At 36.9% G+C, this 17,868-nt stretch overlaps 1 protein-coding gene across 3 annotated transcripts in view; it reads right to left on the bottom strand.

Moving 5' to 3' along the window:
• LOC110378893 (bestrophin-4) overlaps window positions 1–17,868 on the bottom strand; it is a 51,395-nt gene that overhangs the window by 20,360 nt on the left and 13,167 nt on the right. Inside the window, exon 3 of one of the 3 annotated variants that reach the window (XM_021338318.3) lies at window positions 11,923–12,103. In XM_021338318.3, coding sequence (XP_021193993.1) covers window positions 11,923–12,103 — 181 coding nt within the window. Of the gene's footprint in view, window positions 1–11,086; window positions 11,519–11,922; window positions 12,104–17,868 lie in introns of those variants that run through there. The other 2 variants (XM_021338319.3, XM_021338320.3) reach the window with 2 other exon arrangements.

Below are 17,868 nucleotides of genomic sequence, written 5' to 3'. Positions count from 1 at the left end.
AACTATGTTGGTGTTGGCTTCCAGTCACCGAATCTGTTTGAGTACCAATATTTTGCTTGGAGCGACTACCTATCTACCTATCTTCAATCCAGTCAACTACACAAGCCGATATCCATGGTAAGACTGACAGACTTTCTGGCTTCTGATTAGTCTCAGCAGCTGCAGAAAATGTACAAATGACAGCTTTGTCAGACTTAAAGCATATAGACATAGATTATAACTGTTTCCTGTGAAAATTACTTTCGCACCATACGTAATAATTTTCCAAATTGGCTGACTAGATCCAGAGATATTCACAACGTCACAAACTTTACTTCTTTTGTTTAGATAAATGGTCACATCCACAACACAACCTTGATCAATGAATCTCTGCGACTGCTAAGTGCTAATCCTAATTATACTGTCACGTGAAAGAATGCACCTACGGGATAAGTAGTATTTTGACTATTCTATATTGCCCACGCAGACGAAGTTGCGGGCAACAGCTAGTATATAACTATAGACGTAAAAGAATCCTTGAAATCGGTTCTGAGATTCAGATCCAAGTCAATAGTTTTCTTTTAAATAATACAATTAGGTAATAAAAAGGAAATATTTTTTGTTTGTTTGCTTGTGCCCTAAAAGATCCGAATCTACTTAGCTGATTTTAAAAAATGGAGCTACTTAGAACATAGGCTATATTTTGTCTCGGTATGGGCAGTAGTTCCTACTGGAAAACAGCCAGTCTACAATAAATATAATAAAAAGTAATATTAATTACAAACAGTCGTGCGTCGCAACGTGGCAACGCTTGCTCTAGCACCAAGGGCCAGTTGCATCAGACACCAATAGTCATCATTGACGTCAAATACGCGTCAAAACCGGCCAATTGCGAAGGGCGCACGAAGGGTTCCGTACCATCATTTAAAATGAGAAAAAAAACACACCTTTGTTGTATGGGACCCCCCCCAAAAAAAAAATTATTTTATTTTAGTTTTCAGTATTTGTTGTTATAGCGGCAACAGAAAGAACAGTTAAGAATCTTTATTTGTATGAAACACGGGGTACATAGATGTAACATGTAGAAGACATCATCTGTGAAAATTTTAACTCTAACTATCACGGTTCATGAGATACAGCCTGGTGACAGACGGACGGACGGACGGACGGACGGACAGAGGAACGAAAACAACACCAACAAGGCAAATTGTCGGTATCAGAACATTGATTTACGTCTAAACCCGGAAATGAAATGTTCAAATGTAAATAGTCAACCGAGGATTACACGTCACTAAATTGCTACCTTGTACGAAAATGACTGGTATAAATTCACTGTATCGTCGAAAATACAATAGGCGTATGTAGCGGCAATAAATACGCGACTGAATTGACGGATCTGAAGCGTTTTTGTTAGTCTCAATGCGCTGTGTACGGATGTTTGGTGCTGGAGATTCATTGTTTCTCTCCACGGCGTGAAAATACCACAGATATTTATCAACTGTGTCTAACAATGACATAACCTTTGCTTTGTCCCACCATCCACGCTTATCATCAGCTTTACAAAATAACAATAAATGTAGTAACTTGTGCAACTTTAGTGTAAGTACAGTGATTTATTTAAGTTGCAATATGTGGAAAAATAAACTAATATATACAGCTTATTCCCGTAGATTTGTTTGCTTAGTACCTACTATGTAAGGACGTTCGAATTAAATTAAGTTTGACTGGATAGTTTTAATTTTCATCATTATTTACTTAACATAGCTTACAATTTGCTTGTTTTATTTTTCTGTACCTACCACAATTTTCCTCGGTATTACAGCTTCATGAAAATCACTTACGGAAAATGGCCATGAAAAATTATCCTTCAATTATTGTAAGTATAACATCGGTATTTACCTAGCATTATGAAAGGCGATAAACTACTGCTAGATGAATTGGAGCATCACATAATAAAATGTATTGGCGAAACAAGATGGCACAGAATTGGCAGCATTTCGTTGTAACAACCCCCACTCCAACATTCTTGCTTAGGTAGATACAACATTAGTCATCCTGTAACGTACATTATATGGTTGCGTTTTCAAAGTAATTTCTTTATGTGTTTTGTTGGTAAGTAATATACCTCCCCGTCAGCGTGGCGGGAATGCACGAGCCTAGTGAGATCGCCACTATGTTCTCCCACCATTTCAGAGTGGTCTCGCCTCTGGGGCCAGCGCGGCAGGAGCCCGATGCTGAGGAAGGTGGTGAACGTAGTGTTTATTTTACTGCGAAGGAAGTGCGTTCGGTGATCAAAGGCATGGTGAGGGGTAAATCCCCGGGTCACGACAGCCTCAGCATCGAGCACCTGCAGCACGCAGGTGTACACTTACCCAGAGTGCTTGCTATGTTTTTTACTCTGTGTTTAGGCCACGCTCATCTGCCTGATAATCTAATGCGCACTATAGTTGTACCTGTCATTAAAAATAAAACTGGTGATACATCGGATGTAAACAACTATAGACCGATCTCACTAGCCACAGTGATAGCCAAAGTGTTGGACAGTCTGCTTGGTCAGCACCTGGATAAACACGTCTCGCTAAATGATGCGCAGTTTGGATTCAGGCCTGGGCTTTCCACCGAGAGTGCTATCCTGTGCCTCAAGCAGACTGTACAATACTACACGAGTAGAAAGACCCCAGTCTATGCATGCTACCTAGATTTATCGAAAGCATTCGATCTAGTATCGTACGATATTCTATGGGATAAATTAAAGGACGAAACTTGTTTACCTAGGGAATTTGTGCTATTATTTATGTATTGGTATAATAAGCAAAAGAATTGTGTAAGATGGGCAGGCTCTCTTTCGGAGGAATATAGGCTGGATTGCGGGGTGAGGCAGGGGGGGCTGACCTCTCCCACGTTGTTCAGCCTGTACGTCAATGGGCTGATCGATGAGCTCAGCAGCACCGGCATAGGGTGTCATATAGATGGAGTATGCGTGAATAACATCAGCTACGCAGACGATATGGTGCTGCTGAGTCCATCGATTGGTGCCTACGAAAGCTCCTAAAAATTTGTGAGTCCTATGCGGTGGCTCATGGGCTCAAATATAACGCAAAAAAGAGTGAAATAATGATTTTCAGACCGGACAACAAGCGATACACATTCGTTCCGAAGTTCACTCTAAGTGGAACAGCTCTAAATAAAGTTGAAAAATTTAAGTATTTGGGCCACTGGGTCACCGAGGATCTTAAGGACAGTGAGGATATTGAAGGGAGCGCAGAGCGCTGTCCGTCCGTTGTAACATGTTGGCCCGCAGGTTTTCACGGTGCACAGGGACTGTCAAAGTTGCGCTTTTTAAAGCATACTGTCAGTCCTTTTACACCTGTACCCTGTGGGTTAACTATACGCAGCGGACGTACAGCGATCTGCGCGTTCAATACAATAACGCGTTCCGGGTGCTGATGGGGCTGCCGCGCCACTGCAGCGCCTCCGCGATGTTTGCGGCGGCTGGCACAGACGGCTTTGCTGCCATTATGCGCAAGCGGTGCGCTTCTATCATGCGCCGCACGCGCGACAGTCCCAACAGCATTCTGCGCGCGCTGGTGGATCGGTGGGACTCTCCGATACTGGCACGCTGGATACGGTTGCATGCAATCGTCTAGCTGTCCAACCGAACCTGCCAGTTCATTATTTATTGTGATTTAAATGTTTTAGGTATTAGTAGTTACTAACACTAGTTTATAAGCTTGTAATTTTACTAACAAATATGGATGTAATTTTAGGATGAATCCGAAATAAATGATTTATTATTATTATTTTGGGGTAAACATTTCTGTTTCTTAGCCTTTTGGCCAGTTTTGACTACATTTACGGGCGGGTGCCAAGTAAATGTAGTGTGTAGTGTGTATTTACTGTGTGTGTGGTGTTATGCCATGTTCATCCAACTGCATGAACTTTCTGACGATACGACAGGTGTTGAGAATTGCGGCTTTCTGGAGAAGAATGTAGGTGGAGTCTTTCAGATCAATTAATTTGAGGCTATGGTGAAGGTGATTCGGTATGACACCCGTGGTGGAGAGGACTATAGGTATTACATACACTTTGTCTTGTCGCCAGATTCTGGTGACTTCGTCTTTAAGTTCTGCATATTTACTTATTTTCTCGCCTATTGTTTTTTGCAAATTATGTGTGTTGGGTACTGCTATGTCTATGAGGTAAGTGATTTTGTTGATTTTGTCCTGAAGTGTTATGTCTGGTCTGTTGTAGTGTATTGTCCTGTCAGTGAGAATAGCGCGGTCGTAGTAGAGTTTATGTGTGGTGTTTTCTAAAATGGTTTGTGGTGTATATTTGTAGTATGGTGTGTTTGTGTCTTGTATGAGTTTGTGTTTGAGTGCTAGTTTTTGGTGAATAATGTTTGCGACCTGGTTGTGTCTGTGAGTGTAGTCTGTCTGTGTGAGTGTTGTGCATGCCCCTGTGATGTGTTGTATGGTTTCTGGTTGTGTGTGGCATTTGCGGCATTTGTCGTTGGTTGCTGTGGGGTCTTTTATAATGTACTTCCTGTAGTTTTTGGTGTTGATGATTTGGTCTTGTATCGCAATGATAAAGCCTTCGGTTTCTGGGAATAGGCTGCCGATTTTCAGAAATTTATTTGAGGCTGTTGTGTCAATGTGTGGTTGTTCCAGGTCGTGTGGGTGCCTTCCGTGAAGAACTTTCTTCTTCCAGTCCTCTATTTTTTGTATTTGTGGGTCAGTAGTGTTGTTATGTTGTGTGTCAGTTTGTTCGTGTAGGTTGAGTGGAGTGTAGTTGTGGTCGTTTAGAGATACTGCTTTATGAATATCGCTAGTGTTAGATTTGGTGATGAAGAATGCTTTGAGCCTACTGATTTGTTTTTGCCAAAGATGGTGAATGTCTATAAGGCCTCTCCCTCCATTTTGGCGTTTGATGGTGAGTCTTTCTATTGCAGATTTAGGGTGTAGGTTGTTGTGTTTGGTAAGTGTGGTGCGTGTTGTTCGTTCTAATTGCAGTATGTCTGTTTTGGACCATTTGATAACTCCAAATGAGTAGGTGAGTATGGGGATCGCATAGGTGTTTAGTGCTTTGATAAGGTGCTTTCCAGTAAGTTGTGTTTTGCACACTGCAGTGACTCTCCGTTTATATTCTGTGGTCAATGTGTGTTTTATAGCTGTATGGTCCAATCCTTTAAGCTGCTTGTATCCTAAATATTTGTATAAATCTGTAGGCTCCATGGCCGTGATGGTGTCTGCTGTGTTAGTTCTGTCTGTTGTATCGGTTGTGTCTGTTGTGTTAATTGTTTCTGTTGTGTTGGTTGTGTCTGTTGTGTTAATTGTGTAGTCTCCAGGTTTAACTTTGCCTCTAATTATGTGGAGTGTCTTGCATTTGTCGAAACCAAATTGCATGTTGATATCTGTACTAAATTCTGTTGTAGTGTCTATTAGTTTTCTCATTTCTTTTTCTGTTTTGGTGTATAATTTTATATCATCCATGTATATGAGATGAGAAATAGTGGTTTCATCTGTTGTGGTGTGTTTAAGATTATATCCGGCGTGGCAGTTGTGGAGTAGAGTAGATAAAGGGTTCAGTGCTAGACAGAACCATAATGGGCTCAGGGAATCACCCTGATAAATCCCTTTCTTTATGAGTATCTGTCGTGTTGTGATAGTGTCATTGTGGTGATGTAATTGTAGTGTGGTTTTCCAGTAGGCCATGATGTTTTGCAAGAAGTGTATTATTTTTGGGTTAATTTTATAAATCTGTAGGATTTGGATTAACCATGAGTGAGGTATACTGTCAAAAGCTTTTTTATAATCTATGTAGGTACAATGTAGATTTCTGTTTTTTGTGGTGGCATGTTTGTGTATTATTGAATCTATAACTAATTGTTCCTTGCAGCCCATGTGTCCTCGTCTGCATCCTTTTTGTTCTTCAGCTATTATATTGTGGTGTTCTATGTGTTTGGTGATTTTGTGTGTGATTGCTGATGTAAGTATTTTGTAAATTGTGGGAAGGCATGTGATTGGTCTGTATTGGGAAGGTTGTGATGTGTATTGGGACTTTGGTAGCATGTAAGTTATTCCAGTTGCGATGAATTCAGGTATATTTTGTTGACTTAGGACTATCTCCGTTAAATTCTTTGCAATAATTTTATGTAATGAGTGTAATTTCTTATACCAAAAATTGTGTATCTTATCTATGCCAGGTGATTTCCAATTGTGTAGTTTAGCTGTAGTGTTACTAATATCAGATTCAGAAATTTCAGTGAACGCCATTTCGTCTATGGCACTCCATTTGATTTCTTCCTCTGCTATCCATCTAGCTTTATCATTGTGTTGTATTTGTTCTTCCCAAATACTAGACCAGAAATTCTCGAGTTGTTCTGTTGTTGGTAGTTCTGTGTTAGTGTCAGTTGTTGTGTCCGTTTGTGGTTTGTGTAAGTTTCTATAGAAGGTCTTTTCATTGGTGGCAAACGTAGCGTTGTCATTTTTGCGCTCTTGTGCCTTTTTATACCGCTTTAGCCTATGTACTTTTAATGCGAGCTTTTGCTTTAATGTATCTAAGAATTCTTCTGGTTTTTTGTTATCGTTTTCGTGTCTGGTGTGTGTGGCCATACTTAAGAATATGGCTTCGACTCTTTTAACTACTCTGTTGGATCTGTTGTTATTTATATATTGCGTTAGTCTACCGCAGTCGGCTCGTAATTTTTCTATATCTCTTTCGAGTCTTTGTTGCCATGGTGGTTTATTTGCTGTTCTTAGTCTTACGATACCAGTGTGGTCTGTAATTTTATAATTAAGTTCTTCCGATATAACTAACGCTGTGCAATATATAAGTGTATGTACATCTACAAGTTTCGTGTTTTCCGTTATATATTGGTGTAATATGGTAGTGTTAAATATATGTACTAAGTGAGTAAGTTTTGGTGTATATTTAAGTTTAGGGAGCTTAGGTCGGACTGTTGGATCCATACCAGAGTATTGTGTTAGTGCAGTTTTGAATTTATCATGTATTTCTTGTATTTGTGTGTCTGCCAACTGATTTTGATGAGAATTTTCAATCGTATCAATGTCATTTTCTAATGTAATGGTTATGTTTTCAGTTTGTGTGGATGTATGTGTGCTTTGTGCGTATGGTTGTGAATGGATGTAAGGTGATTGTGTGCTATATTGCGATTGAATGGGTGGGTGTGTTTGTACTTGTGTGGTGTTTTCTGCGGTTGGATGGGTTTCTATCATCGGATTATTCAAGTCCTCTAGCTGCGCCCGCACTTCCTCTCTTAATTGATCTATAATTTCCGGTGATAGGAGTTTATTCCTAACTATAGCCCGTCGTTGATCTGAAACGCGTTGCTCTGTGACATTTATTTCTGGGTATTGTCGTGTAAAAAGTTCATGCAATTGTTGTCTGTAGGTCGTTAAATCTGTTTCTAATTTAGTGATGTAAAGGTAAGTTCGCATGATAAAGGTGTTTACTTCTTTGCTCCATCTCATGCGAACTCTTGGTTTTCCAGCCTTGGTGGACGCGGGCATGAAGGCACTTGCCCCCCGCGCAACATTCAAGGCTGGTTGTGGTGGATAGTATCTGATAGTAGGATTAGGGGGTGATGAGTGTGTGGGAGGTGACGATGGTATTGATGGTGATGATGCTCTTGAAGGTGTGTAAGAGATGGTACTAGGACTAAATGGTTCTATTGGAGTGTCTGTACGGTCTGTAGGTCTGTCACCATCGTCACTGATGTCGGCTGTAGTATCTTTGTCGGTGGGAGCCCGCCTGTTCAACTCCTCACCGCTGACGGTTCGCATGCTGTGACACCCAGCGTCAGCTCCAGGTGTGCCCCGGCGATCGCCCCCGGGCAGCGGCCCTATACGTTTACTTTTTGAACGAGTCTCCATGTTAATGGGTTACCTTTGCCTTGTTAGCCGTATAAGTTTCGATTGTATACGTGTCCGCCCCCCACGTGGTCTGATGTTCGACGCGGACGTAAGGTAGGGATTTAGGGGGCTTATTATTATTATTATTATATTATTATTATATAGATTTTCTCACAGGTTGCAGAGAATAAACTAGATCATTTTATGAATTGCATTAAGTACAAATAAGCTTCTGCATTGTATATGTATGATAGCTTGCTGCTGGCTTTAACGGTCCGGGTTGCATATGGGTCATATTCAAAAAAATTGTATATTAAAACGTCCAACACAGTTATTCTTTTTTAAAAAGTAGCTACTGGCCAATTACTCTTAAAAACAGAATAAACATTTATTTAAGCATTATGAAAAACAAAAATAACGCTCCATAATCCTCAATGAATGATTAATTAAAAGAAAACTACAACGTAGAACATTTGTTTTCATATAAGCAATGCGTGTCCACATTCTTGGCGCGACATTTAAAAAACATTTTATTATTCAATATTAGTATTTTAACTGACAAATAATTTATTTCTTAGCAGAGCATTGTGGAACCTGAAGGAATTTGCTAAAATTATCATGAAATATAGCACGCAGGATTCAGGAATAATTAATTAAAGCATGTCTTGATTTCACTTCATTTCTGTTATTCCTGTCTGTTACGTTAGTAATTTTCATCTTTTTGTAGTAGTTATCAACATTATTTTATCTAAAACATTAGCAACTGAACTGTCAAAAGAATCGACGAATCAAAAATGTTCGGTAATTTTGTTAAGCGCAACAAGCACCAAATATTGTGGTGCAGTGATTATTCGACAGTTAAAAGTTACTTATTACTGTGAGACTTTTAAAGTATCGGTAAGTACTTTTACTGTTTTATAACTCAGCTTAGAATAAATGTATATTGATACTATCACTGTACTATACAAGTTTCGTATAAAGTAAGAATTAGCATTGAAAAAGAGTTTTTTTTAGATTAGACACAAGCAATTTATTCATATCGGTTATCATATCTATTACTTTTTTCTGTGACGTAACAGATATGAACGGTTAAGGTTTGCTCACAGTGTACGTACCGAGATAAAAACGTATTTAATCAAACCTACCACTTTTCTTTGTATTTTATAATTTTGTAAAGGTATCTTTACGAAAAGTCGACATGGACAAATTAAATAAAAATCAATCCACAAATAAAATTTAAAACTTGAACATGTATTCTATCGTTATACATTTTTACAATCGATATTTGCATGTATTATAGTGGGATAAGTTTGAGATAGTTGAGAAAAATAATTTTACCTACGTACTTCCTAGGGACGGCTTTAGTTCGGGTATAAGAATTACTGTGGGGTTTGTTGTAAAATATTTAATATTTACGTATTAAGGTTTTTTTTCTTCACAGGCAAAATGCTACTAACACCAGCTGAACGACAGCGAAATTAATTATAGAGAACGATTACTACCTACTTATTTTCTTTTAAAATTATGTCGTTGTATACTAACCCTAATAATTCATCTCCGTTACTTTTCTGTTATAATAATATAGCTTTCCTATCTGTTTCATATCCGTTATTTACAATTATTTTGAAAACGACCCATATATAAATTATTCTTTTTCACATAACGATGTATGTATTTTTATAATATTACGTATCAACAATAATATTTATGGTCCTAAAAATTGAGATTTGTAAAATATGTGCCTACTACATAATAATAAGTGACGCAAACTTCTACCTTTCTCCAAACGAAAGTTTGATTTTATGACGTATTTCTGAGAACAGGATCGTCAATATTATTCATGAATCTAGTGAAACTTTATTGAGAAAAGGATGTTATAATTATCGACGTATCTGTTAGCTATTCATTTGAATTTGATTCTATTTTATTCGTTAGGCAGCATGTGAACAAAACTTGGTGATTGGCTCATTCACATTCTTCATCACTTAACCATGCGATAAATTTTAAAGGAAAATATCAAAAGTATAGTCAAATTAGAAAGAAGCATATACCTACGGTATGAAAGGGCCTAATTGTTTGTACACCAACAGCTGTGCCTGCCTACAGGAATTACATCTCATTGATACAATAGGCATTTTTTACCGTGGAAAAAAAGTCCCAACATGTTTATCTAAAATTACGTATTCTACAAATTAGTTTCCGAAATAAGTTTGTTCTTTTTAAACCTAACGTCCATATATAGTTTTTACAAATTAGTAAACCAATTTCCCAAGGGATTTCGCTGTAACTCCTTTGGGCTACATCGCGTTGTTAAGATTTTTCTGAGTTGATGGGTTTAGGATAAGTATCAGCTATTATATTTATAATCAGGTCCTAAACCCTACACTGAGCGTGGTCCGACACACCCTTGACCATTTTTGTACAATATAGATAGGTTTCTTTCCTATCAACTAACGCCATCGCTTGCCTAGCATGTTTTTGTTATAGACACAATACTTTTGGTGTTGGTAAAATAACACTGATTATGAACATTGACAACACAAAGGTAGAAGCTAAGCGACGCGACCAAGACGATCACATAGGTACCTACATTGAAGCTAAAGCTGCACTACGTGTGCACAACCTAACATTGCAAAGTACCTGGCATTGTAGTCAAGGTTATAACATTAGCGAATAAAAATACAGACACGAACCTTTGGTGCCGAGTAGCCAATTAAAATGCTCAGTAAATAGGAACAATCGCAAATTAATAAGTAACGAGTAAGTATGACTACAAAATGATGACTGTCATACTAGCACAGAAGTGAACTAACAACTACTTATTTAGATTGATTTATGGCTCGTAACCGTTGATATTTTGATTAATCTACCTAGACTGACTGCGTTCGATTAAGGTTATATGGATTCGACCTCCAAGGCGGATAAAGTTTCCATAATAGTTTAAGAAAGACATCAAAAACATGAAGACCAACAGGTTATTTAAAAGTTCAATCACAAATGAACGTAATCACATTGTTTACAATCTGTAATATGTTTACAAAGAATGACAAAGTCGGAACGAGCACAGATGGGTTATTGTTACAGTCAGTTGATCATGAATTGACAATACTTGTGCAGAGGCGCGCGAGAGACGTCACCGACGCCACGATAAACCAACTTCATTCATTGCCATAATAACAGCAATACAACAACACAATATAAAACATTTAATTAACTCCATCATTAACATGCATTACCTTGTAGTTGCTTCCCGATTGTTTTCATTTGCTGGGAAAATCTGCTTATTGTTGATACCTAAAAGACTTCAAATAGTTCTCATTATGGAATTCGCAAGGCGCAGGTGCAAATAACGAAGTTGCAATTAATTATATTATGAATGAAAATACAATAAGTAGGAACATACAAATCTATAAAAGATAAGCTAGTCTCATATAATTCTAAAGGATATTTCACAAGTAGTTAGAGACGAAATGGAAGTATTATGATGGCAGTCAAGTCGGTGGTTACAGAGCTCGCGAAACTGTACTTAATCAATGTTTCAACATCGCAAATTGTATGAGGAAACGACTGACTCAGATTGGTGAAGCTCGTGGTGCACCATAATTGTACTTAGGTCATGCTGATGGAAATAATGCATTAAACATAATTGCATGGACTGAATAACAAATAAAAATTTTAAAATATTATTTTGATAAGATTCATTAGGCAGGAGATTAATTATATAGTAGAGCAGTAGGTACATAGAAATGAAATGTACCTATGTTTATCATTCGTCTTTACTTATATTATCATTAGTATCCATAAACAGCCGCCTACTTACAAAAAATTGCATAAACTGTACAGTAGAAAACTTCAATTCGTTCTCCGACAGAAATGAAATCAATTCAAGCATGTTATCAAATTCTAGTTACGTAAACACGTATACAGAAATTCGCTTTCGTTCCAAATTCAATCGCATACTAAAGGTAGGGAGTGTTCATTTCGCTGTGGCAGAAACGCTTATATACTTAGAAGTGGAAAAGAAGAGAAAGAGAGAGATAGGAAGGTAAATAAATTGAATACTTGTCTTTACTTTACTAACCGCTCCAGGTATTCCCGCTGATATGAAGAGGGCGAGGGTGTCCGGCCAGGGAAGCAGCTTGTACTGTTCCCACCACCTCTTGACCACGAGACTCACGTAGAACCCCAGCACGAAAGACATGGGGATTGACTCGCTTTGCGCGCCGAAATACTGACGAACTTTCTCGAATATCCTGTAGACGAAAAAAAATGTTCATTTGAGTTCAACATCGAGAATGAAGAGGCTTTATGGTCTTTGGAATTCGATATTTGTTTGTTTCAGAAATGATACAGTTGCCCTGTACTTGTACCTGAATACCATACAAAGTTAAGACATTGAGACACTAGTTGCAGTAACACATATATACAGTACCTAACACAGAGCGTTTACTACAGCAGGAAAAAAAATCAGTCTTCGAGTGACTTTATTGAAATACAAAACATATTTGTATTTATTATAAATATCATCATCATCATCATCAGCCTATCGCAGTCCACTGCTGGACATAGGCCTCTCCAAGTGCCTATTATAAATATATTATAAATATAAACATATTCTTCGTCCTTTAACAAACAATCTAATCTAATACGGCAAACTGTTATTGCTTCACAATAGGAACAATTAATTGATCTTAATAGCTATTAATAGTGCTTAAACGGTATAGTGACCCTGTCACGTTAGCCAAAAGCATTCTGCCTATGATGATAGTATGCGAATTTATTAGCTGTGCATGAAGGTTGACAAACAAAATTACAGACGGAAGTAGCACTAAGTTAGCCACTCCGTATCCGTTTAAAACTGTATACTAAGTAGGTATCTAGGATGTTGATACAATCAATTCAATGCTGTGATTTGTTCTCGCCTTCAAAGAAAGACCTTTTCACACGACACGTGACATAAAATACTCGAATAGTTTCGCGATGATTTTGTATCTCGATATGTTTTTGTTTTCTAAACGAACACGTCAATCATATTTGTGCAACAGAATATTTAGCATTGCACACTGCAAACCCGGTAGGTCTTAAGGAAAATGGTTTTCCTCACAGCAATAAATGATACATAGTACGTTGCAAAAGCAACAACAATCGTGACGCGTATGTCTAGCAATTTAATTTAGAGATTCGCTAATGATATAATATGAGTTTAATGTTATAATGCATGGCCTTAGTTCTATTATAAATACTTCAGTAAACTCTGTGACTTATAACTAAGTAGAATCTTACTAAGGTTGTGTGTATCTTCCTGACAAAATAGTTAAGTATGATAAATAATTATGTATTTTACCCGAGTGCAGTGAAGCACAGGAGTGGTGGCTTGCGCCTTTGTCGAACTATTTAGACCAGACACGAGGACTAATTTTGACAAAAAAAACACGTTGTTTGATTGATCAAGATGGCGCGAATTAACGATTCCAAAATTAAAGACAGACATATTTGTTAGAATAGGTAGTTAGACGATGACATTATACAGAAACAAAAAACCCCGAGTGCGTCAACAAACGAAGCAACGAGTTGAACAATCGAATTTGGGGGACATCATTGCAGTGTTCCGTCCAACAGCTTTTGTTTTTAATTTGGTAATTAAAATAATGAAGCACTGACACTGTAGCGAAGTAAAAGTGAAATTAAAACGTCATGATCTGCTGAATTGCTAATATCGCAGTTACCTACTTACTGCAGTTATGACTATAGTTAGAGATATCCTCAAACTGAGAGATTAATATTGTTATCTTAATTTTACACTAGCTGTAAGTTGTCCCGTGGTTTTAACAGCGTCTCGTGGGAACTTTTCCCCATTCCCCGATAAAATATAGCCTATTACTTGGCGATAGTGTAACTTTAAAATAGTGAAAGAATTTTACAAATCGGTTCAGTGGTTTCGCAGAATTTAAAGTAGAAACAAACAAACGTTTTCTCTTTATTAGGTTTAAATCATTTATTCTCAAAAAGACACTGTCTCTTACATACACACATATTAGATACCCAGTGAATTAGTATCCGAATAAGAAACCCACACGACTTGCAAAAACATTTTTTGGAGGTGCCCGAAATATCAGTTATCTATGCTTTTCCTTATAAATATTAAACATAAGAATAAGAATACATCTGCTCAAACTTCTTTATTTTTTCAAAATAGATATTCCGATTGCAAGAACATGATGAGATGACTAATACGATTATTCATTATTATTTGCCATTTAATTAACATCTTGCCTGGTAAGCCGGCTTAACAGTACCCATGCAAACATCTTACCTACTATTTACATAAGTCAGTACACAAACAAATTACGTTTGCAATACAACAGGATGACACGTTTTGTGGTATTTACAAGATTTGTTTTTATATGTGTATGTTTTATATGTATAATATCTATTTATTTTTTTAATTTTCAGGCTGTTTCCAACCGGTTCCTTTGGCAGTCAACGGTCAATGTTCACCAGTGATCGTCCCAAAAGCTGAATGGATGATGTACTTGGTTTATCTATATCGTTACTATTTACTTTTCAGTTGACATAAGACGCTACTGAGTTTCTAACTAATTGTAGGGAAAAAATCTTGAAATCAGACCAACATGTTTTGAACAAAGCGTAGGTTTTGCTTTTATTGCTCTCTCAGAAATAAAATTCAAAAAAGGCTGTGTAATACAATAGGTTATACAATAAATATCGATGATAATACTAATGAGCCCCCAAAATCCTGCTTTTCGTCCGAACAAAAAATTCATTGAAATCAGTCCAGTAATTCCGGAGATGATCGTGTACATAGTTTTTTTTGGATTTGTGTTCTAATTCTGTGATCTATTATTGTGTCTAAACCCCACACTATCTTTTATTCGAGAGATAACACATTTATTTATTCTTAGGAATAAACTGTTTGACTAAGTAGGTGTATCAGAAGTTTTCAATTATTGTGTACAAGGAATACTCTGTTTCAAATACTTTACAAACTGGTTGGTAATATATTTCCTTGTCTGACCATAGTATTGTAACACAGACTAACTCTTTCTTCTTTTCAAGCACGTGACTGCCGAATAAATTAATGCTTGATTAAATGCAGCTGTAGATCCAAATACGAGTGTTTAAACAAAACATTTCAGGTTATACGGGTTTCGTCTCATAGAGAGAAGGATGTTTTCCTTCAGCATGTTAGTTGTTAGTAGGAGGTAGGTACCTCTTGTTATTTACAGCGGCAAACAGAAATACGTCATAGATCATCTGTTAAAAGTGATAAATGAACAGCGAACTCGTAGCAACAGATAAGTTCCCGTATTATTACCCTGTTCTTACGGAACCCCAAAAATGTATAATGTGTATCAGACTGCAATTTTCCTTAATATAAGTAAGAGAGATTTATTCGTCTTCGCATTCTTTTACCATGAGTGTAATAACCATATAAGCTCAGGCTTCTCTCGATTGGGTTTATCGACACTCAAATACCAAGAACATTCAGATTAAAGATAGCAGAACTGACTCCGCGAGTGGGTTCCACAGTTATACAATATGTAATTTTTTGGAACTCAATAACTGGGGAAGGCTGTAGCTGATAAAACTATACCTTCCATATAAATCCTGAATATCAGATAACCCTGGAATCTTTGAAGTTTCGTCAGTCATACAGCAAACACGATGTACTTGACTTGCCGCTATAACAACAAATACTGAAAACTAGAATAAAATAAATATCTTTGTTGCTCCTGTCCAACAAACGTGATTTTTTGCTCATTCTTGCTTGATATTGATAACGGCAACGACGAACGAACAAGACATGATTTTTTGTTCGTTTTATAGATACTGGTTCGCGCCGACTCGCACTTGGCCCGTTTTTGATCCAATACATACACGACGACATTTATATTGACAGTTACGTCCCCCGTACGTAGACCAAGTAGAGCTAAAGGTTAGCTAGATGTACTTATGCAATTCGTGACTATGAAGTAAAATGTAACATGCTATCCAATGACATGATCTAAGGAACGATATAACAAAGCCCGACTGGCTGTCATTGAGGAACAATAATATTATATGTGTTATGATTTATGAATCAAATATTGATTGCTCCCGCTTGACAAAGTGCGGTAACGACCGTCATTGGACAGCAGGACAATGATTATTTGCATTAAATCATTTTTCTGTACAGGTGCGTTTATAAATAATAATATAATGTAATTTTAAGTTATTTTGTTTTAGGTTTGATATATCGGAGCACGATGAACATGAAGTCATTAACAAAGGCCGAATGGAATAAAGCGGGTGCAGTGCTAGCCTAATTGAAAACCGGTCCCTGACTTTGACTTTAATCCCAAAAGGAGATTGATTTCTACCATCTACTAAAGCATACATGTGAAATTTCAAGTCCCTTGCTCCAAAAACATATTTCATACAAACTACTAACCCCCATTTTAACCCCTTAAGTAGAGTTTGAAAAAAATCTGGTTTTTGAGCATTTCTAAACCCTATATGGACCCATATAAACCCAACAAGTTCAAGTAAACAACAAATACCTTTGGAACCATCATTATAGCCGTCGTGATCATGTCATCTACGTAGGTATACAAGGTTTAATTAAAGACAGTCGAGATTCAGCCAGGTCATCAGCAACGACCTTGGTTTTGCGTGCATTAATAAAATTCATAGTTACCTTAATAAAGATACCATTTTGATTAAAATACTAATGTAGTTGGAAAGTTGAAGGCAAATATGTTTTTTCCGTTTTAGAATATAGGTTCTCGTAATTGACAGTCTTTTGTTCTATTATAACAGGCCAACCCGCTTATATTTTCCATTGGTGTTCGTAAGATTGTCAGTTAAGTCATGATGGCCTAGTGGGTAAAAAACCAACAAAATGTCTGACGAGTAAAAGTGCTGATTTCAATTCAACATAGGTATTTGCAAAATAAATATAATTTATGAACTCTGCACTGTTTTATGTTAATAAAACAAAAAAACAACAATGTGTGAAAAAGTGAGTTTTTCCCAAATCATGCAACATCCTGTTGTTATAAGTTTCAGAAGTTGCTTGCATACTTATGTATTAATATAACAATAGGAACAACCGGTTCCATAAAGATCTTTATTATTACGTTAAGAATCTCGAACAATTTAATGTACAGTCTGACTCAAACGTACTGTTAATATTATGCAAAATATCAACTATTCAAAAAAGTAAAAGTATACCTACCTAGAGTAAAATTAATCAGAATTTTGACGTAATCGACCGTTAAAACTTGTATTTAATAAGTATTATACATATATCAGTTTTCAGTGAATGATGAAACCTACCTCAACATATATCGTAGGTATTATGTGTAAAGTCGGTGTAGTGGCTTCGATAGTCTGTTTATATTTTGCCTAGGCTAAACTAGTTGTTCCTTCTTTATTGTAGGTACCTACTCATTTTGAGTTTCACCAACCACCACTGGCACACGTGCATCTAGTCTCGTGTGTCCAGTTTACGAATAACCCATTATAATAAATTAAAAAAAAAATGTTTATTCACAAACTTTTTTCCAAAAAAAAAATAACCTATGAAAACCATTATAACTCGGCTAAACTAAAGAGTCGTATGCTACGCCACATGACTTGAATATTACACCTTCAATCATGTAGCCGTGTAGGTGATAAAGTCTATTTTGTAAGAGACCGCGTTTATAATACAACCGAGAGCCGATGACAGCTTTATTAAATACCTAAACAGTTCTCAAATTAATGCTTCGTAATTTATATTACGTAGCATATAATAAAATATATAATTAAATTATATGATTGCTCATCGAGAAAGTTACATAAATTGCAAAAGTCACACTATTCGTAGTCATAGTTGCAGTCTTAGTCTTTAACGATATTTCAAAGTCTTAGTTTATTATTGTTTTGTTTAGACTGGACCATACTACCCGGGTCATTCGTCATCTCGACACGCTTAACTCGCCACGAATGTGTCCACTTGGTGAAACTCAAAATT

Source organism: Helicoverpa armigera, chromosome 1 (assembly GCF_030705265.1).
Source record: "Helicoverpa armigera isolate CAAS_96S chromosome 1, ASM3070526v1, whole genome shotgun sequence".
NCBI classification, from domain to species: domain Eukaryota; kingdom Metazoa; phylum Arthropoda; class Insecta; order Lepidoptera; family Noctuidae; genus Helicoverpa; species Helicoverpa armigera.
This window is presented reverse-complemented; position numbering and strand designations above follow the sequence as displayed.